Below are 22,943 nucleotides of genomic sequence, written 5' to 3' on the forward strand. Positions count from 1 at the left end.
TCACGACAGCTTATGGCTCATAGTTTTTGTGTGAATGCATAAAAATCTTAATATTGGATGGGTAAGAATGAAGAGTCGGCAGGCATGTTAGACGCATTTTTCTAAAATGCTCTCACTGTTGTATTAAAAAGCCAAATAAGTCTCATAAAGTTTGACTTTGGCCAAACTTCTGAGGCAAAAGAGGAAAAGAAATGATGTCCTTGCAAAGTGGTCATTTTTAAGTTTGTGGATTATGGCGGATTTATGAGTCCCCTCTTAAACCGGACCTCTAGCCATTATGGTTAAGAAATGTGTTGTTAAAATCAGTGAAATAATGGAAATTGTGAAATCTGCAGAATTAATTTGAAAGCCCATAAATACATTATAATGTACATCCCCCCCCCATTCAGATATTTGTTCAGTTTCTGGTAAAGAAGAAGGGAGGGGAAAGGCACTCGTAGTTTAGAAGTAACTAGAATTCTTGACAAGGAAGGTTGACCTTGACCTTCTTTGTCTCCCAACCATCATTTCATCAGCAGGGGTGAGATTACTTTGAGACCCTGCCAATAGGTAATAAATAACACGTAAATTCCAGGACACCCTTGCACTCACTGTAGGGTGCCCTAATGTGTAATAATCTTTAGACTGTTGAGTTTATAACTCATGACATCTGGCAGTTACTTGGCATTGAAGTCCGTGTTGATCGTGCACCGTGGAATAGGCCGTGGGAGAGAAGTCCCAGAGCAATGGCCAGGTGAGACTTGGAGAGGATGCTGCCGAGACCTCAGGTCTGCAAGCCCTGCAGGTGAGAACGCTGGAACCAACAGCCAGTGCTTTCTGAACAGGACTTACAAGGCCGGAAGCCAGGGGTGATCGACTGGAATCCAGAGTAAAGCAGCACATTAAGATTTACTTGATAACGCTCTTTATTCTTTATTCAAACTGACAGATGTAACCATCAAGCAGAAATGAATTCTGAAGTTTGAATTTTAAATGCATACTTATGTATATTTTACGTTTAAATGTGCTCTTACATATATAAATATGTTGAGTTAAATTTTTTTACAAATATATAGAAATGATATTTGCTGTCCTCAATATATTTTTGTGTGTGTGTGTGTGTGTGTGGAACAATGAGGGCCAGATGAGGAGGGCGAGAAAGGGAAGGCCGTGGGAGAAAAGTGGGAAAGGGGCAAAAAAAGGCTTTGTCCACACTTGGAGCAAGGCTTCCCCATGCCTCGCAGCCTCCCTATAATTGCAGAAATCTTGAGGCTCAGAGGCCGTGAACCAGATTGGAAAGCTAGAAGCAGACGTGTGAATATTTGTAGTCATCCTGTATATGTAAATTCTACAAAGATGTTGTAATTATTTATGCACTAATTAATGTATTTATGTATAGCCAAACCCAGATCTAGAGAAAGGAGAGTATAGTATTATAAGCTTGAAATAATTGGTGTTTCCCCTTTGAAATCATTGTGAGAAGCATTAATTGATGCTTTTAAAAAAATGTTACCCTGTATTGTTCTGAATTTCAAATCCAATTTTTATTATTTCTTCTACTATCCAGATTTATAGACATCCCTAGGACCAAGACTGGAATTAGCCCTAAATTTGCAGGTGCTCCAGGGTGGTGTGGACAGCAGAACAGAACATTTGGGGTTGTGGAGAACAGGGTTTTGTTCTGCAGAAGACAAAAGCAGTGCCTTGAACATGTTTAGGGTAAAACCCGCATTCTAGACGCCATCCTCCTCCTCATAGACTGTGTTTGGACACAACCTCTAAGTTGCTCTCACTGCCTTGGGCTCTCTGTGATTCTGGGCACATCAATCCCACATAAACAATTTTGTGGACAGTGGCCCTTTAAGAAAGAAAGAGAAAAAAAAAAAGAAACTGATTAAACATTAATTAACCTCAATCCCCAACTTCCTTCTAAACTAATGGATAGAGTATGCAGATCCCTGTCAAATATCAGATGCTAGGCTTTGCCTAAAATAGGACTTCCAAGTGTTGACAGTGTGCCAACTGCTGGCTCCTTAGTTCAGACCAAAGGCGATGATTGCCAGGGACAGGCTTGGAGTCTGCCTTGGTCAGATGTCACCAGTATTGCGGGGCTAACATGCGATCCAAGAGTTTATGAATGATCTCAGTGCTGGGTCCCCAAGGAGAACATATGCATATTACAGAGGTTACGGATACGAATTACAGAGAGGGCGATGTTTCCATGCGATTCCTAAGAATCCTTCAGCAAACTGTAAACATTAATGGAAAACATGAAGGGAGATTTGGCACGGTTAGCGGGACTTGAGATGATATTGTGGGTGAGGACGGAGTAGGGCTAAAAAAAAAAAAGCCTTCCAGAATAAAGGCTTGGCTGCAGCGCGGAGCTGGCTGCTACTCTCGCGGAAGCCCTGTGTTTGTGTTTGTGTGTTTCGTTCCCCGCGGAATACCAAGCTTCACACAAAGCTGTGACTTGAAAATGAACGAGTCACAGGGCATCCTTGTTTATCCACAGGCTCCGCTTCCTGCCACTGGTTTATCTGGCTCACAGCTGAGTGAACCTGCCTGCACAGAGAACCGTCGTGGGGGTGCTGGGCGAGAGCTTCTCATTTATTTTGGAATTGTCAGCATGCAGCAGAGATGTCCCCGTGCCAGCGTTCACAGCGGGAGCAGGATGACTCCCCACCGAGTGATTTTTCTTCCCTCCCCCTTCTGTGCCATAGAAAAACCACTGACGACTTCTTCCCTAAATATCCGGTTTTATGGCCTCTTTATAACTGGTGTCTGTCCCGCCCCGTTCTGACCATATTTCGTTTGATTGCACCAAATATAATAGTCTGTGGTGAATGATGATTCCCTCTTTGGATTTATTTGGTCTTTCCAGTCGTTGAAACTTCAGGAAAAAATACCGCTTCTCAGTGGGGAGCTTTCAGTGGAAAGGGGAAATTCGATTTAAACTGGCCGAAATATGAAAGAGAACGTATTTGGAGCACATAACTAGAAAGCTAATTTAGCTTCGTCCTCAGGATTGATTTGTCCAGTTATGTCATCAAGAACTCAGATTTTTTTTTTTTTTCCTAGTGCTCATAGGCTCCGTTTCATCCTGAAGCTGGAGCTCCCCCTGGGGTCACTGCAGGGCTGCCAACCACAGCCACTTAGTGCTGCAGGACGAGACTGTAAAAAAAATACAAAGAAAGGAAGAAACAGAGTAGAAGACTGCGCTCAGCTATTTGGGATTCTACCTGTTCAGGATGAGAGGTAGCACAGTCTTGGCGGTGACAGGGTTAAGTAAATAATGCTTAGCATTTGTATAGGAGTGACTGTCACTTTCTCTTTGCCAGTCAATTGTAATATGATATACTACAATTTGTGCTAACAGTTTTACTGGTCACAGCATAACCCCCGTTGCTTCTTTTGAGTGATTGATTTTTGACCTCCTCCAACTGCCTGGCTTTTATGTTATTAGAGATCTATGAGGTTGTCGGTAGGCAGGTCAAGGACGCTGTCTCTTAAATCCAACCAAATTATTATTATTGTTTTTTAATAAGTGACATGTTAAAATTCAATTAAGACATTGTAGCCTATTTTATATAAATAAAAAAAAAACAAAACCTGCCACGTGCCTTTCGGAGAGGAGGTCATCGGTTCAAGCATCCCTCAGGAGCACCTGATGCACTCTTCTGAGGCCTTCCCAGACGGGAGCCCTTCGGAGGGTGACCCAGTGTAAGCAGAGCGGGAGAAACTTTTCACTTGAGCGAGTCTGCGGCTGACACCACACGAGCTGTAGGTGTTTGAAGGCAGGAATAAGAAACAGCTAAGGGAGCAACGGGGTGCCCGGTAGAGATTTTCAAGCAGAATGGACGTTGATGATTTAGACATTCCGCTGTGTGTCTGGGGCAGTTTGGCTGCAGAAACGTCTGTGATGAGCCTAGAAATACAAGCAGGGACCTAATTCTAAACGTTTACAATCATGTTAAGAAGAGAGTTTAACTTGAAAAGCCATTTAAAAAGTTGTGGTGAAGGAATCGACATGATCAAATGGACATTTTAGCAAACTCCTCAGAGCTCCAATAGAGAGTTTAAAACAGAAATCAGAGAAAACATTCCAAAAGGCTGTTCTTTCAGTAATTCAATGAACAGCTAAGGACGTTCTGAACCAAGGCAGTGGGGAAAAATCAATGGAAGGCAGTGATATGACAAATCAGTGTAGCATGAGGACCGTGCAGAGGGAGTCTAGTGTCAGACACGCAAGGTTCAGACTTCACATTTCATGTGACGTGTTGTATACCTGTGATGCCAGATTTTGCACACAGTGTGCACTCATTACATATTAGCTTTCATTGTACGGCAGTTACTTTTAAAATAGGGAGATCAGAAGTGTCATTGTGTGTATTTCCTAACTGATGTGAAAAGCATTGTAAAAAGAACTTACTGAAAACCAGGATGTAGCCCTGGCCAGTTGGCTCAACGGTAGAGCATCGGCCTGGCGTGTGGGGGACCCGGGTTCGATTCCTGGCCAGGGCACATAGGAGAAGCGCCCATTTGCTTCTCCACTCCCCCTCCTTCCTCTCTGTCTCTCTCTTCCCCTCCCGCAGCCAAGGCTCCACTGGAACAAAGATGGCCCGAGCACTGGGGATGGCTCCTTGGCCTCTGGCCCAGGCGCTAGAGTGGCTCTGGTCGCGACACCTAGGAGGGGCAGAGCATAGCCCCCTGGTGGGCATGCCGGGTGGATCCTGGTTGGGCGCATGCGGGAGTCTGTCTGACTGTCTCTCCCTGTTTCCAGCTTCAGAAAAATAAAAAAAAAAAAAAAAAAAAAGAAAACCAGGGTGTAATAATTACATATACGGGCAATCCCCGGTTACAACACCCTTTTCTGCGCTACTCTGCGTTGCTGCAGCTTTCAGCTGTGGTTATTCAGGTTTTTAATTAAAGTTTGTCTTTAGATACTTTCTCATGATCAATTGAGTTTGTTATGAATGTTTTGCTTTATCCAGTGGTGTGTATGAAGATATTTCTCAATAATATTCTTTAGGCTTTACATTTCTAGCATCTCTTTACACACCCGTGTACCTTCTGGTTCAGAAATGTATCTTTCAGAAGCCTTTCAATTATGTAGTCTCATCTCATTGTTCTTGCTAATTTCTTTTAATAAGCTCGGATGGGTATATATCTGCCTTACCTTTATTTGTTGGGGTAAAAAAATAAATAAATCCTGAGAACTATTGGTTTAGAACAGAAGACTTGTTGAGTGAAAGAATACGGGAGTGTGAGTAACAGGAAGAACAAATAGAAGCTCTAAGGGCACCACTAGACATAAAGCTCATTTAGGGTGCTAATTGGTTACCTACTACTGTGTAATATAAATGACCACACTTCGTGGCTTAAAACAACACTCATGTATTCACTCACTGTCTGCGGTCAGCAACCCAGATGAGTTGTCCTGTTCCTGTGCCGTGGGGTCTGTCACAAAGTGGCACTCACAGTGTCGGTCAGGGCTGTGGTCTCATACAGAGGCTCAGCCGGGGAGGTTCTGCTCCTGGATATACCTGTTTGTTGCCCAGATTTGGGTCCTCAAAGTGGACTGAGGGCCTCAGTTGCTTGGTTGCTGTTGACTGGAAGCTGCCTTCTGATCATGGCTAACTGAGCCTTCCTGTTGAGCAACATGGCGTCTTACATGATCAGAGGAAGCACGTTTGTAGGAAGAGGGAGAGACATGGAAAGACAGAGAGAGACAAAAAGATGAAAGTTGTGATCTTTGATAACTTAATCTTGTAAGTGACGTTTTATCGCCTTGCAGTTTTCTAAGTATTAAGGGCGAGGGAGGAGGTCCAGCCCACCCTAAGGGGAGGGGATTCTATAAGGGAGGGAGTGGCTATTGAGGGGCGTTAGCAAAAAAGCCTGCCACGACCTCATCGTGTCATTCTTGCTTTATGTTCCTTAACCATTTAATAGGAGAGAAAGAATATATAGACTCAGTTGGGACTCACTCTGTTTCTCTACATTATAAGATCATCTTAGTTCCTTCACCAACATGTATGAATGCTTTTCTAAGAGCCACCCTCTATTTCTATCACCGGCAATTAAACACAGGGCAAAATCCAGGATGGAAATGAATCATTAGTGCAAAGTTTGAAAACAAAAAATTATATTTTATTTTGCTTTGCTTTGCATTTATGAATGGGATCAGAGATATACCAGCAGCCTGACCAGGCGATGGCACAGTGGATAGAGAATCGGACTGGGATGCGGAGGACCCAGATTCGAGACCCCAAGGTCACCAGCTTGAGTGCAGGCTCATCTGGCTTGAGCAAAAAGCTCACCAGCTTGGACCCAAGGTCGCTGGCTCGAGCAAGGGGTTACTCGGTCTGCTGAAGGCCCGTGGTCAAGGCACATATGAGAAAGCAATCAATGAACAATAAAAATCCCCCCCAAAAAACAAAAAGAAATATACCAACAAATATCAGAACATGTACATCCTTCTTAAACATTAGAGAAGAGTAAAAGAAAATGCCTTTACTTCAAGAGCAAGGTCACTGTTTGCTATGATAGAACCTGCTAAAAAGGATGCTTTCCTTTTGAATGTTTTATCTGAGAGAAAGCGAGAATATATACTTTTATTATTCCAAAGACTTGGAGTAAAAGAAATGGTATCACTAAATTAAAAAAAAATGAATGAACTAAAGACTGTATAAACCCCAAAGAGTACTTACAAGCTGAAGAGGGTACAGCACCAATTATCCCATTATCTCTTCCTCCTCTCTGGGTGAGCAGTCTAAAAGCCTAAAATTACAGTTGATGTTAGATGTCTTGGCTTCATTTGCAAAATGGAGTAATTTTCTTTTGAACACCATAAACATGTTATGTTCTTTAAGAGGAGCCGTCCTCAGTTTGTTGTGATATTTTCCTCTCTTTTTTGTCTCCTAGTCAAAGAACCTACCCCCCCTCCCCTTAATTTGCCTTGTTGCAAACTGATGTAGCGCCGTGCTTCTGAGTGAATTGCTGTGGGCCTCGGTACCATTTGAGCAGAGAGACTTTTTGGCATGTCATTTGTTAGGGGACCGGTTCTGGGGGAGATCCCTCAGCTGGCCAGATGTGTCATTTTGGAGTAGATTGAGGGCCTGCCAGGACGCCATGTGTTGCCAGCGCCGGATGTTGTGGGGGTGCTCGCCGTCCTGTGACCGTTTGTTTTGCACATCTTCATATTGCAGAAATATGCAGCTGGTCTGTTTTTAGAATACCAACGAGTCACCAGCTTGCTCTCCTGGGAGGATTCACCTGCAAGAAGGAACCCGCAGAGTTTTAACCCCTTCTCCTCCCCCTGCCCAAATGTCACATTGAAACGCACCTCTTCTCTCAGCTCATTCAGAAGCCAATCCGTACACAAATAAATCACACCTTCCCTGCCAGTTAGACAAGGGAACCCCCTACCCCAAATAAAATACTGTGCAGATCTCTTTGCTGAAATGGAACGCATTTCCCCCACGGCGAGAGCAGTCGATGAATCAGCTCTGACAGGAGCGCGAGGGGTCTGTGCTGAAGTCTCTCTCTCTGCTTCATCAGTAGGAGACAAGCTTCTCTAGCCTCCTGAAGGGCCCTGACTTCATTAAGATGGAAAACCTTGTTAAAGGAGGTTTTGCAAGATCCAAGGAAAAGCAAAGCCCTAAAAGTCACTCAGTTGTCTCTCCAGAGCTATTTTCAGGACAAGGGGATTTTACTTATTTGGAGAAAGTGACAAATTAACCTACAGGCACTTGGGCCCAACAAAGAAGCAGAGTGCTGAAGGGATCTCATTACAGGACACCAAAGGCAGTTGGCTTTGCCTAATCCACTTTTACGGCAGGTGATTTACATAATGTGGCTAGCATAAGCTGCCTAATTTTGATTTCAGATATCTTGAGCAATTTAGGCACTTACAGTATATGCATGTGTAAGCGTATGTGCGTCAATGGACGCTGCATACACACATACACAAGCTTCTGTAGTTGTGTGTGTGTGCGTGTTTTGTGTATTTGTTTGTTTTGCCTATAAACCCACTTAGGAAACACACTTGTTGGAATATCGAACCAGAGAAAAAGTCAAGGGAGTTAGAGAAAACAGGCAGTTGTGGCGGCGTGCGATGTATCAGCTGGTCTCAACGACTTTTTAGGAACGCTTGCCCTTATTTGCTAAAACAAGTCAGCGTTCGGCAACCTGATAGGGCCCAGCTATTTCCCCAGGCTTCTCATCTTGCCAGTGGAAGAGAACTGCAGGCAGATAGATAGGTGACAGTTGGAGAGGCAGGCGTGCCAGATTTTCAGAGGTTACAACGGAGGTTCAACCTGCTGTTCTCCTAATGAAAGGAGAGGAAGTTCAGGCTGGCAAAACGGCTATAAGGGATATCTCTGCTCCGAATGTCACGCTGTCCAGATGTCACTCGGCAGGTGGAGACGCAGGGAGCATGAAAATGTAGCCCTGTGTATGTGGGTGCTAGTGCGTTGCAAGGGGAACAATGAGTTTATCTTCTGAAGTGTAATGAAAACAGTGTGGATCTTGTCCATATTCATGTCATGAGAAAGGGCTTTCTCAAAGACTTGTCACCCCCCCCACTTCCCCTCCCAGACTGGCACGCCTTTGTGTTCACCAACCGTGTGCAACCTTACTGACAATCTATTTTAGTGTATTGATACACATATTATGTATTCTTTTTAAATAGAGAATAGGATTGTACTGCATAAACGTTTGTACCTTGTGTTTTTATTATGCAGAATGTCATTATTTATGAACTCTATCACGGAACATCTCCCGTCATATTTTCCTTCCTTACCTTATTTTTATATCAGATTGTGTAGCAAAGGGGACATCATCATAGTTAGCCACCGTCCTGTTGATGAACACTTTGGTTGGCTGTAGACTGTTTTAAGTTGGACGTGGCTATATTGTCAGTAAATACCCTGGCAATTTTTATTAGGACCAAGTAAATAAGACTTCAAGTCCCCTTTTGTAAGAGAAAGCTAAGGTGACGGTCATTGAGTTTTCTTTTACGACAACTGTTTTTCTTCAGTGTTACGAGATGACTTCCGGCAAAATCCCACAGATGTTGTGGTGGCAGCTGGAGAGCCTGCAATCTTGGAGTGCCAGCCTCCCCGGGGACACCCAGAACCCACCATCTACTGGAAGAAAGACAAAGTGCGAATTGATGACAAGGAAGAAAGAATAAGTGTGAGTTCAATTGCAATAAATGCCTAAAGACATTGAATGTCAAGTTTCAAAATTGATGTATTTTTTTAAATTTATTTACTCTTAATAAAATGGTTGAACTGCATTTGAATACTACCTTTCACACTGTGTTGAAAGGACTGAAAGGGGGAACCAAAAACAATAGCTTTGGAATGAGGTTTCAAAGAGAAAGAGATTATGTAAATCAGTGCACTGGCTGGATAGCTCGGTGGGATGGACCATTGTCCCAAAGCACAGACGTGGCTGGTTTGATCCCTGGTCAGGGCACGTGCAGAAAGAAATGGATGTTCCTGCCTCTCTAAAATTAATAAATAATCTTTTTTCTTAAATGAGAAGCAGAGAGGCAGAGAGACAAGCTACTACTGCATGTGCCCCAACCAGGACCCACCCAGCAAGCCACATATGGGGCAATGCTCTGCCCATCTGGGGCTACTGCTCCATTGCTCTGCAAATGAGCTATTTTAGTGCATGAGGTGAGGCCATGGAGCCATTCTCAGAGCCTGAGGCCAACTTTGTTGAACTTTTTGAGCCATGGCTGTGGGAGGAAAAGAGAGAGAGAGAAGGGGAGAGGGAGGGGCGGAGAAGCAGATGAGGACTTCTCCTGTGTGCCCTGACTGGGAATCAAACCCGAGACTTCCACATGCCAGGCCGACACTCTGCCACTGAGCCAGGGCATAAATAAATATTTTTAAAAATATATTTGAATCAAGTGTACATACTAGATTAAGAATCTCCCCAACTTAAATATGTACATATATTTTTGCTGTTCAATATTGCAGTTAGATCTTTTAAACATTCAAGTGCATCTATTACTCATGCAGTATGTGAGTGTTAAAGTGTAAACCATGGCCATAAATCATGTGAACTAGAACATTCTATTTGCGCTATTTTAAAAATTAGAAGAGGAAATAATTTGAGGTGATGAATATTTGAAGCACTTTTCCAGTTTTCCCAATCTAGTAATATTTATAACTAAACTTTTATGTGTTCATTCAGTTCAAAGTTTAAGTGATAGAAAGTAAAATCAAAGTAGAAACAAATCACCAGTTCTGCAATTTAGCTCTTGTAGAAAAAAGTGTGTGTTTTTAAGGAAATTGGTGATCAAGTTCATCAGCTTAATAATATTCAAAATAAAACATGCAGAAAATAGTAAACAGGTAGACAAAGGGATAGCATACAATTATTTTATTTTTTCAGAGGATCTACTCAACATCTATATGTAAAGTTTGTGCAAAACAGTCCACCGAAACAATAGACAATGCCTCAACCTTCTGAAATTATTCTTGGTATAATTTTTTTATCTTCAGTACAATCACTGAGAATAAATATATTTTGTTGAAAATAATATCTCATTTAACTGAAAATACGCCATTTCTATCAAAAACTCCATATAGTCTGGATGTCTGTTGTCTTTAAAAATATCTAATAAACAAGGAGTTTTTTTCTTATGTATACAGTATGATTTCATCCTAACGCAAAACCAGGCAGGCCCTGTAAGAGATCACAACGTAGTTATGTGATTCTCGCTTAAACTGTTTGTACTCGGAGTTTCTACATTGCCCTGGAGAATTTGGTTGCTAATGGTCTGCACTTGAGAACTGAAGTTATAAAGATGTGCTGCTGGGGAAGGAGTAAAATCAATGTTCAGGGGAGTTTCTAGCTCACGCTCATATCATTTAGCTTTTGCTTTCTAACAAACCAACTCAAAACACGGTGGTTTATAACCATTTTATTTAGACTACGCTAGTGTGGGTAAGCTGATAGCTCTTCACGTTAGGCCATTGTGGCTGATTTTTGCTAGGCTTTCTCATGCTTCTCTGGTTTGTTTAAAGATGTGCTAACCCTGGCCAGTTGGCTGAGCAGCAGAGCATCAACCCAGTGTGTGGATGTCCTGGGTTTGATTCCCGGTCAGAGCACACAGAAGAAGTGACCATCTGCTTCTCAACTCCTGCCCCTTTCCTTTCTCTCTCTTTATCTCTCTCTTCCTCTCCTGCAGCCATGGCTTGGTTGGAGCACGTTGGCTCCAGGTGCTGAGGACGGCTCCAGTAGCCTCACCTCAGGTGGCTGAAATTGCTTGGTTGCTGAGCAACAGAGCTGCAACCCCAATTGGACAGAGCATTGCCTGAAAGGAAGCTTGCCAGGTGGATCCTGGTCTGGGTGTATACAGGAATCTGTCTCTCTGCCTCTCTGCTTCTCATTTAAGAAAAATTAATTAATTAATTAATTAATTTAAAAAAGATGTGCTGACAGTTGGATATCTAGGATAACCTTATTAACATGACCGTTAAGTGGCTGACTCTCAGCTGGGCATCTTTGTTCTTCTCATGGGCTCTAATTTTCCAGCAGGCTAGCTCAGGCTGGTTCCCATGGTGGTCTCAGGGTCACAACTGCAACTAGAAGGCTACACCCAATGTCCAAGCACCCCTCTCCTACTGAAAAATTGCATTAGCTCAATTGATCAAATCAAGATTCATTGCTAAACTCAGCTTCAAGAGGAAGAGAAATCGCCTCTGTTGTTATTTTTATAACTTAAGGTTCACTGAGCTCTACTGCAATTGATAGAGAACATGTTGACAGTCTATTCTTCCCAGGTTATAAAACAAACAAAAACAAAACAAACAAACAAACAAAAAAAACCCCAAAAAACAAAGTTTGAAATTCCTTTCTCTATTTTGACAAATTTTAGAGCCTGAAATATCTTTGGTGAGAACTTACCTACATGAATTTTGTTACTAAAAATCTAATTTCCTTTAATATCCTCTTTAGCAAACACACATTTTAACTTTATTACATTTGTTTATTCATCCAATAAATGTTTCTTATTTAAGACATTTGGAGAGCAGCTATTAAAAACCAATAATTTGTACCAACTGATAGTCATCATTCAAAAAGTTTGATTTGTTTATTTCCCAAACTGCGGTACTCCTCAAAAATTATCTCACAAATACAATTAAGATGGGAGAAAGATAATTAATGTTAACACTTCAAATACAAGCTCCATGAGGGCAGAAATGTTTATATCTGGATTATTACCGAATCTACGTGCCTAGAAAACTTCCCGGTCCATGTAGGTATTCAGTAAATTATTGTCAAATCCCTCTGATTCGGGTGGATTCCATTTTATTACCCAAAGCAGATCTCTGGCGCTCCCTTCTGATGACAAATGTTGAATAGCAGTGCATCCAACCGGATCACATTGTGAAGACCAATCATTGGGATTTAATGAGGGGGTAAGGGGTAGTCACAAAACTCAGAATCATACCCAGCAGCAGGAGGAGAAGACTGCTTTAAAAAGCATTTTCTAGAAAGGGAATAATAGGAGGCATGTATTGGGGGAGAACTGAAGAGAAGAAAGGACACTTGCTGATGTCCAAATAGGGAGTTTTGGGTCTTAGACACTCAGTCATTTCCTTTAAAAAAAACAAAACAATGTTGTGCTTGAATATTCAAAACTATTTCTTAGTTATGTCTCCTTTCCATTCTCTTGTCTTTCCTTTTCCCTTTTTTAATGGCCACAGATCCGTGGTGGGAAACTGATGATCTCCAACACCAGGAAGAGTGACGCGGGCATGTACACGTGTGTGGGCACCAACATGGTGGGGGAAAGGGACAGTGACCCGGCTGAGCTGACCGTCTTCGGTAAAGTTCCTTTTTCAGTTATAGATTGCTATATATATCATATATTCTCCCCCCCCCTTTTAACACTTTTTCTTGATACTGAACAGCAAGCCCTATAACAGGAGTTCCTTCTGACTTGTGGTAAGCAGAGACAGACAGACGAGAGGGGTCTTGCTTTCGGGTTCTGTCTCCAAGAGGAAATCTTTGCTGTGAAGAAAAACAATGCGTTTCAGATGTTAATTCACCTTTGGTCATATATTTATAGGATTTTTGCCTTTCACCAGAATGTAAACAATTGCTCTTTCCCAAAGTCCGTTGGTCTACAGTTTACCACTCATTCTACGGTGATGCATTTAACAAGTGTCTGCCATGTGTGAGACAGAGGCTAAGGTTCTTAAGGTAGAGAGGATCGCACAAAGACATTGCCGTTTCTATTTACTTTTAAACATTTCAAACCGCAGTATTTGGAGTTTTAGCTTATTCTTAAAGACTGGCTAGCTATATACGTACATGCAAATTCAAAAATAGAAAGTAAAATAAACTGTTTGACTGTGATATTTATGTTTCTTCAACTTTACAAACCAAAGGACTTTAACTGATAGAATTTAATTAATTGGTTAAAACTTGATAGATCTATATCTCAGGAAGAGTGGAGCAAACAGTAAGAAGGAGAAAATTGTGTATAATAAAGGTGGCTAAGTAAACAAAAGTGAGAAATAAAACTACCGGGCAGCTGTGGAAAACTGAAGGAGAAATAAAATAACAAAAACTGGGGGCTAACAGGGATTCTAAAGCTCCTAGAAAATGAAACGCTGTTTTAGAAAACAACAAAGTCCCATTCAAATGTCCATGTAAAGATATACATTATAAATATGCACATGGACCTGTCCAATTGGCTCAGTAGTAGAGTGTCCGCTCAGCGTGTGGCTGTTCTGGGTTTGATTTCTGGCCAGGGCACACAGGAGAAGCTCCCACCTGCTTCTCCACCCCTCCCCCTCTCACCTCTCTTTCTATCTCTCTCTCTCTCTCTCACTTCCCTGCCCACAGCCATGTCTTGGTTGGAGCAAATTGGCCCCAAGTGCTGAGGATGGCTCAAGGGCCTCCACCTCAGGTAGCTAAGAAGAGCTTAGTTGCTGAGCAACAGAGCAAGGATAGGCAGAGCATTGGCCCCTAGTGGGCTTGCCACGTGGATCCCGGTCAGGGTGCATGCAGGAGTCTGTCTCTGCCTCCCCTCCTCTCACTGAATAATACATACATACATACATACATACATGCAAAAATACATAAATAAAAATGCCCATGAACACATGCACACAGACATATACACACTCACGTACCTAGGTATATTTATATGTGTTTAACAACAGTTTTCACTGCTGCAGATGTTCTGTGATATTCTTTTCAACCTACAGAAGACAATTGTGAATTTTAAAGTACTTTTTCTGTGCTAGGAAAAGAATCTTCTGGTTCTGTCTGTGATATGTTAAAAATCTTAGTTCTGGTTATTAGTCCAGAACAGGCTCAAGGGTAGCATCAGAATCCTGCCTAAGCCCCTAAAAACCCTCTCCTGTCATCCGGGAAATGCCGTCCCCTGGGGTACAGGTAGGGCCGTGATGCAAAGCAGACCCTGTTGTGACACCCGTCACACTTAGAGCATTGGGGTGTGCTTTATGGGTAGGTACCAGACTGCAGGCATCTCTCTTCAATCACTGAGTACCGAGTAATCTCTGGTAATACTCCTTGCGGATGCTAAGCAGCTTGCTGTCCCAGATGACAAAACCAGGAGAAATCCTGTAATTCATTAGAAGAATTGAAGAGTAAAAAATAAAATTGTTCAAAGTATGCATTTAGATTTCTGTCATGCAGAACTCAGGAAAGCTTAAGCTTTCCATTTAATTTCATGCAGTCATCTATAAATGTTCCCAAGATATTTTTCAGCCTGTAATGAATAAAATACAGTTTTGCCTAGCAATATATAAAATTACTGGTCCTGGAACATTAGTATTAAATACCCAAAAGAGCAGCTATTCTATTAAAAAAAAGAAAAGAAAAAAGACACGCAATTTTTCTGTAACTTCCATGAGCTTTGGAACACAATATGTTGCCTTATAGCAGTAGTTACTGCCTTCAAAGGGAAATTGAAAGGATTTAATCTCATTACCGAAGCAATTAGACTTACCAAAACACCACTGTGTTATGAAATTTTTACCTAAAGGAATGATGAGAAGTACAGGAGATCCCTAAACATGTCAGGAGTTACAGGGGATCTTCTAAATTATTTCGAAAATTGCTGTAAACCGAAGAGATTGGATTTGTCTAGAGGAACTTCCTTTGGAAGAATTGATTTAGGAAGCTGAGAAATGTTTATCTGCTGGTGTAAACTAGTCAGAATTGACTTAAGGGGTTATAAGTACAATATTAAGTTTGAGGAGGAAAACTAAAATGTCATTATCAATAAGAAAACCATATCCAAACCCAGAAATAGGTGATAAAAGCAGTAGTGATGGTCCAAGGCAAGGATGTGACAAGTACGATATGAGACAGGCCCTCTCCCCCAGTTCTGGGGGAAATAAAATCGCTCGTGTGTTCCGTGTAATGAGACCTTCTTTATTTTACTCTGATGCTTTTGCATATAGTCCATGTTTTAATCAAACCTCTTTATATTTCATCATTGTTAGAATGATCATCTCTGATACAAGTTTAGAAAAGTAGAACTGCTTATATTTTCTCTCTCCTCTCTCTCAAATTTATTTTCCTGTAGCAATAATTCTGCATGAAAAGATCTGGCAACTATAATCAATCTGTAGCCATAAGAGGTTTTGGAAGGTCCTTTGCTACTCAGTATATATTTCTTAAGATTTTGTTTATTGATTTTTAGAAGGAAGAAAGAGAGAGAGATAAAGGGGGGAGGAGCAGTAAGCATCAACTCCCATGGGTACCTTGACCAGGCAAGCCTAGGGTTTTGAACTGGTGACCTCAGCATTCCAGGTCAACACTTCATCCACTGCGCCACCACAGGTCTGGTGGAAGGCAGCCTTTAAGATTAGTAATGCCGAAAAGGTAATTGACAATATTTAATTGTTCAAAAATATAATTCACTTATAAATAGCAAGGAAAACAATGAAAGGAATAAAGGATCTTTGTCAATACAGTAACTATTTGCAAGCATTTTGATTCTTTAGTAAGTGGTCTTGGACTTAGATGATTTTCAGTTTGAAAATTACAGCTTATATTTTAAATATCTGCTCTTTAGACAAAGACATAGTTAATGTAATTTTATTTATTTATTTATTTATTTATTTATTTATTTATTCATTTATTTTAAGTGAGAGGAGGGAAGATAGTGAGACAGACTTCTATATGCACCCTACTGGGATCCCCTGGACAACCCCATTTGGGGCCCATGCTTGAGTACCAAGCTATTTTTAGTGCCTAAGGCTGATATGCTCCAAAGGAGCTATCTATCTTTAGTGCCCCAGGCCATGCTCTAACCAATCCAGCCCCTGGGTGAGGGAGGAAAAGAGGGAAAGGAGGGAGAGGAGGAGGTGGATCAAAGCAAATTTATGCTTCTCCTGTGTGCCCTGACTGGGAATCAAACCTGGGATGTCCATACACAGAGTTGACATTATATTCACTGAGCCACAGGCCAGGGTCATGATCAATATAACTTAATGTTTAAAATATTACTATACTATACTTCATGAATTGTTTATTGTATTTCTTCAATATTTTCTGGCCATAAAAATGACATTTTAGTTAAGTAGGAGGTACCAAATCTAAAAGTTATAAGTTGGCAGCCTAGTGTAAATGTGATGCTAAAATCTACAGGCCGTTCTGGATGCCTGTATAAAGAATTTGCCTAACACTTAAGTCAGTTATATTACATAATTTAATTTATAGCTATGGTACAGTTAGATGTATCTGTTATCCAAAATTTACCTGACATTAAGAAACAACCAAAATAAGATGAATGTTTTCCAAATAGTTGAAGATTTTACATGTTACTTCCAAACAAATACACCCAGATACACAGTTCTCATCTTTAAATATTCCTGGAAGCCTGTTTTCTTTTTCTTTTGGAATCTATTTTTATATTTCTAAATACGTACTTATTCCACAACTGTATACATTATTTTGAGATTCTGTTTTGGAAGATGATGATTTGGCCCACTTCAATCCCCTGCCCCTTCTCACCTCCACTTTCTCTTCTTTCGGTCCTTATAGTATAAGGACATTAGAAACATTGGTAATATTAATATTCAGAATCTGAGTTGTTATAACACCATATAAATATAGAATGTGAGCTGCGTGTATGCTAGTGGCATTTCTTTTCTGACACAGTATCCATTCTCCCTGGAATTAATAATTAACCCATTTTTTTCTCTTTTATTTGTTTGTTTACACCAATCATGAATTCTTAAACTCTCTAACAGAATGTCTAACTTCCTCTAAATTCTGTTCAGTTATGAAGTGTGAAGTTCGCCCTGGCTCCAGCATCCCTGGCGGCTTCAGACCGCCAGCCTGGTCTGACGGGGCCGGATGCTGCTAGTCCTACTACACGGACTTCCCCCTCGTGCTTCTCTTACCTCCACTCGGAGGCCGCTTTCCCCTTTGCCCACACCCTGTGTGTTCTCCTGGGTAACTTCTGTGTTCAGAACTGTTCTCCTTCGTTCTGCTTTCCTGGAGCCTACAGCTCATTCCAGACCAAATGCCATCATTCCACCACAAACTTAATTGATACTTTAACTGCTTAAATAACTCTAGTTTTTTGTGTGTTTTTTTTGTATTTTTCTGAATCTGGAAACGGGGAGAGACAGACAGACTCCCGCATGCGCCCGACCTGGATCCACCCGGCACGCCCACCAGGGGCGCTCTGCCCACCAGGGGGCGATGCTCTGCCCCTCCGGGGCGTGGCTCTGCTGCGACCAGAGCCACTCTAGCGCCTGGGGCAGAGGCCAAGGAGCCATCCCCAGCACCGGGCTATCTTTGCTCCAATTGAGCCTTGGCTGCGGGAGGGGAAGAGAGAAACAGAGAGGAAGGAGGGGAGGGGGGTGGAGAAGCAAATGGGCGCTTCTCCTATGTGCCCTGGCAGGGAATTGAACCCGGGTCCCCCACACGCCAGGCTGACGCTCTACCGCTTAGCCAACCGTCCAGGGCTTAACTCTAGTTTTAAAACATATATATTTGTGTGTGTATGTGTGTGTGTGTGTGTGTGTGTGGCCCTGGCTGGTTGGCTTAGCGGTAGAGGGTCAGCCTGATGTGTGGGTATCCCAGGTTCGATTCCTGGCCAGGGCACACAGGAGAAGCACCCATCTACTTCTCTACCTTTCTCCCTCTCCTTTCTCTCTGTCTCTCTCTTTCCCTCCCACAGCCAAGGCTCCATTGGAGCAAAGTTGGCCCGGGCGCTGAGGATGGCTCCATGGCCTCCGCCTCAGGTGCTAGAATGGCTCTGGTTGCAACAGGGCGACGCCCCGGAGGGGCAGAGCATCGCCCCCTGGTGGGCATGCCAGGTGGATCCCAGTCAGGCGCACGCAGGGAAGTCTGTCTACCTCCCCACTTCTCACTTTGAAAAAATACAAAAAATAAAAAATAAAGAGTATAACGTATTTTTTGCTCAAATATTAAAGTGATCTCCAATATCATTTAGCTTCCACTATTGCAATTGAAAATACTACCGTGCTTCTGATTCCAATGTGATCAATTTTCCTTTTTTTTTTCTTCATTTAGTACTGTCTTTTTATCCCAGTATTCTAAAATCAATACTGTACCTTGGGTTGACACTGTTTTTTATTTATGGGCTAGACACTTGGTGAGCAATCTCAATCACAAATTCCTTTATTTAAATTAGTAAAAAATAATCCTCTCCATTTTTTTCTATTTTATTTCTCTGTCAAACATGTACTTATTCATTAGATGTTAAGCTCTCTTTGACTTTCTTCTCTCTATTTTTTCTTTATTTATATCATTCTGTTCTTATTTCATGGATGTTTTAACTTTGTCTTATATCTTTGATTTTCAAAACACTTCACTTTTAAACAAATTTACTTGTGATATATTCTTACTTTTATTTCTTCTGAGTTTCTCCCCCCCCCACCCGCCATGTATTGTTCAGTTGTTGACACTAGAGGGTTTCTTCAAATAACAAGTGTATTGTTCATTTATATTTAACTGCTGTTCACTAAAAGGACTTTTGGAAACACCTTAGGAAACACCTGCTTTTAAAAATAATCTATTGACTTCATTTAGGTATTCAAAACAGAGAATTAAAAGAGGAACAAATATAAAGACGAAAAATGATTTGACATTGGGGTGATGGACACATAACACAATCAACAGTTCAAATGTATAGTGATGTTTATCTGAAACCTATGTACTCTTATTAATCAATGTCACCCCATTATTTTTAATTTTCTAAATAAAATTAGAAAAAAACCCACACATATGATTGTTGGGAACCATAACATTTAAAAAATGATGTTTACTTGTGAACTTTAAAACAGCAAAATATTTTCTATCACTTTATTTAACAAATATATATATATATTTTTTTTTTGTATTTTTCTGAAGCTGGAAACGGGGAGAGACAGTCAGACAGACTCCTGCATGCGCCCGACCGGGATCCACCTGGCACGCCCACCAGGGGCGATGCTATGCCCACCAGGGGACGATGCTCTGCCCCTCTGGGGCGTCGCTCTGCTGCAACCAGAGCCACTCCAGTGCCTGGGGCAGAGGTCAAGGATCCACCCCCAGCGCCAGGGCCATCTTTGCTCCAATGGAGCCTTGGCTGCGGGAGGGGAAGAGAGAGACAGAGAGGAAGGAGAGGGGGAGGGGTGGAGAAGCAGATGGGCGCTTCTCCTGTGTGCCCTGGCCGGGAATTGAACCTGGGACCCCTGCACGCCAGGCCGACGCTCTACCAGTGAGCCAACCGGCCATGGCCAACAAATATTTCTTAAGCACCTACAATGTGCCAAGCCCTGTTTCACTGTAATGAGATGAATAGACATGTGCCCTGATGTCAGCGGGCCTCTCATATCATAGTGTCAGCAATCACATGAAACTTTGCCTCAAAAACAAGGTAAGAGGGGCATATTATTTCTTTAGAAGACATTTACCTATGTTTACCTTTGCCTCAAAGGATGATCTCTCTCAGACAAAGAAAATTCTTGGCAAGAAACTAATGCTGCCTGAACTTAGTTAATCACATTTAGATAGACTGCTAATGAATATCCAGGCCGTTCTCGAAGGGCCCGGTGTTTCACACTGAATGGCTATCATAATGCACGTTCCTTCCTCTACGCCCAGTTAAATAAAAGGAGACTTACGAGAGCTAGCAATCTCCCTTTCCAAGTTAATAGACACTGCAGGGTGGTAGGTCCTAGCACTAATGTCCTTTTATTGCATAACCTGGATCTTATAGGACTTAAAGGACTTTACCTATGTAATTAGTGCCATAGCACTACTTTTATAATGGCAAGCAAAGTTTATTTTGAAATCGTTAAGGTTGTTCTAGCATAGCAGTAACGACTCAACCATTTACAATTTTGCAGCCATATTAAATGACTGAGTCCAGTTAAAAAGAGAAATTTGTCCACTGGGCAATCAATTTTTTTTTTCATTGTACCATGTAAATAAGAAACCTAAGAGGTATGTGGCCATATTTCAGATTTATAGTATTGTTATATTGAATACTTTTTTTTTCTATTATTGACATGGTTACAATGAAACTTAGCATTTGATTTTATGACAACCAAACACAAAGTTGGATTTTCCAGAATTCCAATTTGGAACTAAGTTGACCCTGACTACTTCAGAGCTAGCTGTACTTTAATCAGAATCACACTGCAAACAACACAACAGCCTCAAGAGAGATTAATCTTGTGAGTTATGCAGGTGATTCAAAACCGGTTTATCTCACATAAAAAAAAATGTAAATTGTATTGGTAAAGACATTGCCTCTGATCACTCCATGGCTATATAATTATATAATTAGGGATCCAGCCATTCAGAGGCACTGTAATCTAATTGATAAGCAGTCAGCAAACAGCCCTTGAGATTTCTCACCCTGTTTTTCAATATGTAATCAGACATAAGGCAATACCATGCAAAAATCAGTGACCTGATTTTGACATGCCTTAAAAAGGTTTGTTCATTATTCAGTAGTTCAAGATGTCTCATGTACATTTATTTTAATTGTGCAGAGCTTCCTGGAATGAAAATTCCATGGGGCATTAATGAGTATTGAATGTGATCATTTACCAACTCACTGGATGATTCTCTTATCAATTTAACTTTATAATCCTTCTTAATTTACATTTCTGGGTAGACCATTCTGACACTAATCAGTAAACTCCAAGACATTTCCTCATAATTTTTATATAAGGTGTGTTTGAAAGGGGTGTGACTTTGTGTTTGGCTTATGAAATAGTAGCCACTGTAAAGGCAAAGCATTTAAAATGAGTTCTTGCCTGTACAACTTTTTAAATCTTTAATATTCATGTTTCTGATTCTCAGACTTTCCAGAAACAAGATTTAGTCAAAGAAACTGGGAAACAGTTTTTACAAAAAAAATATTTCTATTTAAATGAATGATAGACCAAGTTAGAGTTTTTAACATACAGGTTTTAGGCAGTTAAAATTGCAAAGCAGAAGGTGAACTTAGTATAATTATCAGAAAACAACTGGAATAAATGAGTAATAGAATATAGAGATAATTGTTCTAATGGATGCTATGGAAATTCTCAGACTAATACTTTAAAATTGTGACCAAACTACAGAGTATTAATAAATTTCAGGGTTACTTTATTGGAAGAAACAATTTAATGTTCAGGTATAAAACCCATCTGAATGTACTATGTAAATGCAAATGACTTTTATCTGAGTTATTTTTCTTTGCATTGTCCATTTTTTTTAAATCAATTGAATTGCATTTCCACCATGAGTCAATTTTAGGCTTCCAAAGTTATCTCCTATAGTTATCCAGTTGCTAGGCAACTAGACTCTGCTTGAGGGCAGAAGGGAATGGGAGGGTTCATTGAGATGTCCTCCACTCCTGTTGAGTTCTTCACAACAGCAGCAGGGGATCATATGTCTTGCTTCTTCTTGAAATTGTTAATCTGGTGCTTCCACTGGTCTCTATATAAAACACTCTGGCTTTAAACATGTGTAATAACTAAAAAACCCTCAAAGACCCTGACATTCCTCCCCCAGGAAGAGACAATTTGAAGTTTGTGACAAGTCTACCAATGTGAAGTTTGCCCCTCAGATTAATTACATCTATATGTTGCCATTTTCTGACTGATACCATGTTAAAAGAAATATATAAGATCTTTGCCTGAAAATATTCACATATGTTTTAATAGAACTATTTCCCACATACCATTATGAAATTTATTTTATAATCACCATCATGCCATGAAAAATTTTCATGTTTGATAAAGAGCTAGATACATAATTTTAAAACATCACAATGACTTACAATTTTTTAATGTATAAATTTGCCAGAATTTATCCTATAAAACTTTCCATTTTTTTCCAATACTGTCATAATGATTGTATATAGTTATTTTTATTGCCTTGATAAATTATCAAAGTTATTGTCCTATACTGGTAGTGTCTGCAAGTAATGATTATTTTGTTTCTTCTCCAATAGGCACACTTTTCTTCTTTTCCTTGTTGATTACTAATGTTGGAATGTCCGTCTTGTTCCTGACTTTAACAGACGTGACTATAGTGTATTATTTTTAAAATGTTTTTCGCATCTGATTTTTGATGAAATATTTTTATCATGCTGAAATAGCTCCTTTGATGCCTTATTTTAATTGAATTTATTGGGGTGACATTGATTAATAATGTTATGTAGGTTTCAGGTGTACACTTCTATGATACATCATCTGTATATTGTATTGTGTATGTAGCACACCAAGTCTCTCTCCATCACCATTTATACACCCTTTACCCTCTTTGACCTTTCCCCACCCACTTATCCTCTTGTAATCACCAAACTGTTGTCTCTGTATGAGGTTTTTTTCTTAGCTTAATCCCTGCAGCTTTTTCACCTAGCCTTCAACATCTATCTGCTCTGACAGCTCTTTGTTCTCTATATCTAGGAACCTGTTTCCATTTTGTTTGTTAGT

The 22,943-nt window shown here is 40.8% G+C and overlaps 1 protein-coding gene across 20 annotated transcripts in view; it reads left to right on the top strand.

The window, feature by feature from the left end:
• ROBO2 (roundabout guidance receptor 2) overlaps positions 1 to 22,943 on the top strand; it is a 1,433,919-nt gene that overhangs the window by 1,238,283 nt on the left and 172,693 nt on the right. For all 20 annotated transcript variants that reach the window (XM_066241946.1, XM_066241947.1, XM_066241955.1 and 17 more), the window contains exons 3-4: positions 9,017 to 9,174; positions 12,711 to 12,831. In XM_066241946.1, coding sequence (XP_066098043.1) covers positions 9,017 to 9,174; positions 12,711 to 12,831 — 279 coding nt within the window. The remainder of the gene's footprint in view (positions 1 to 9,016; positions 9,175 to 12,710; positions 12,832 to 22,943) is intronic.

Source organism: Saccopteryx bilineata, chromosome 8, assembly GCF_036850765.1.
Source record: "Saccopteryx bilineata isolate mSacBil1 chromosome 8, mSacBil1_pri_phased_curated, whole genome shotgun sequence".
In the NCBI taxonomy this organism is placed as follows: domain Eukaryota; kingdom Metazoa; phylum Chordata; class Mammalia; order Chiroptera; family Emballonuridae; genus Saccopteryx; species Saccopteryx bilineata.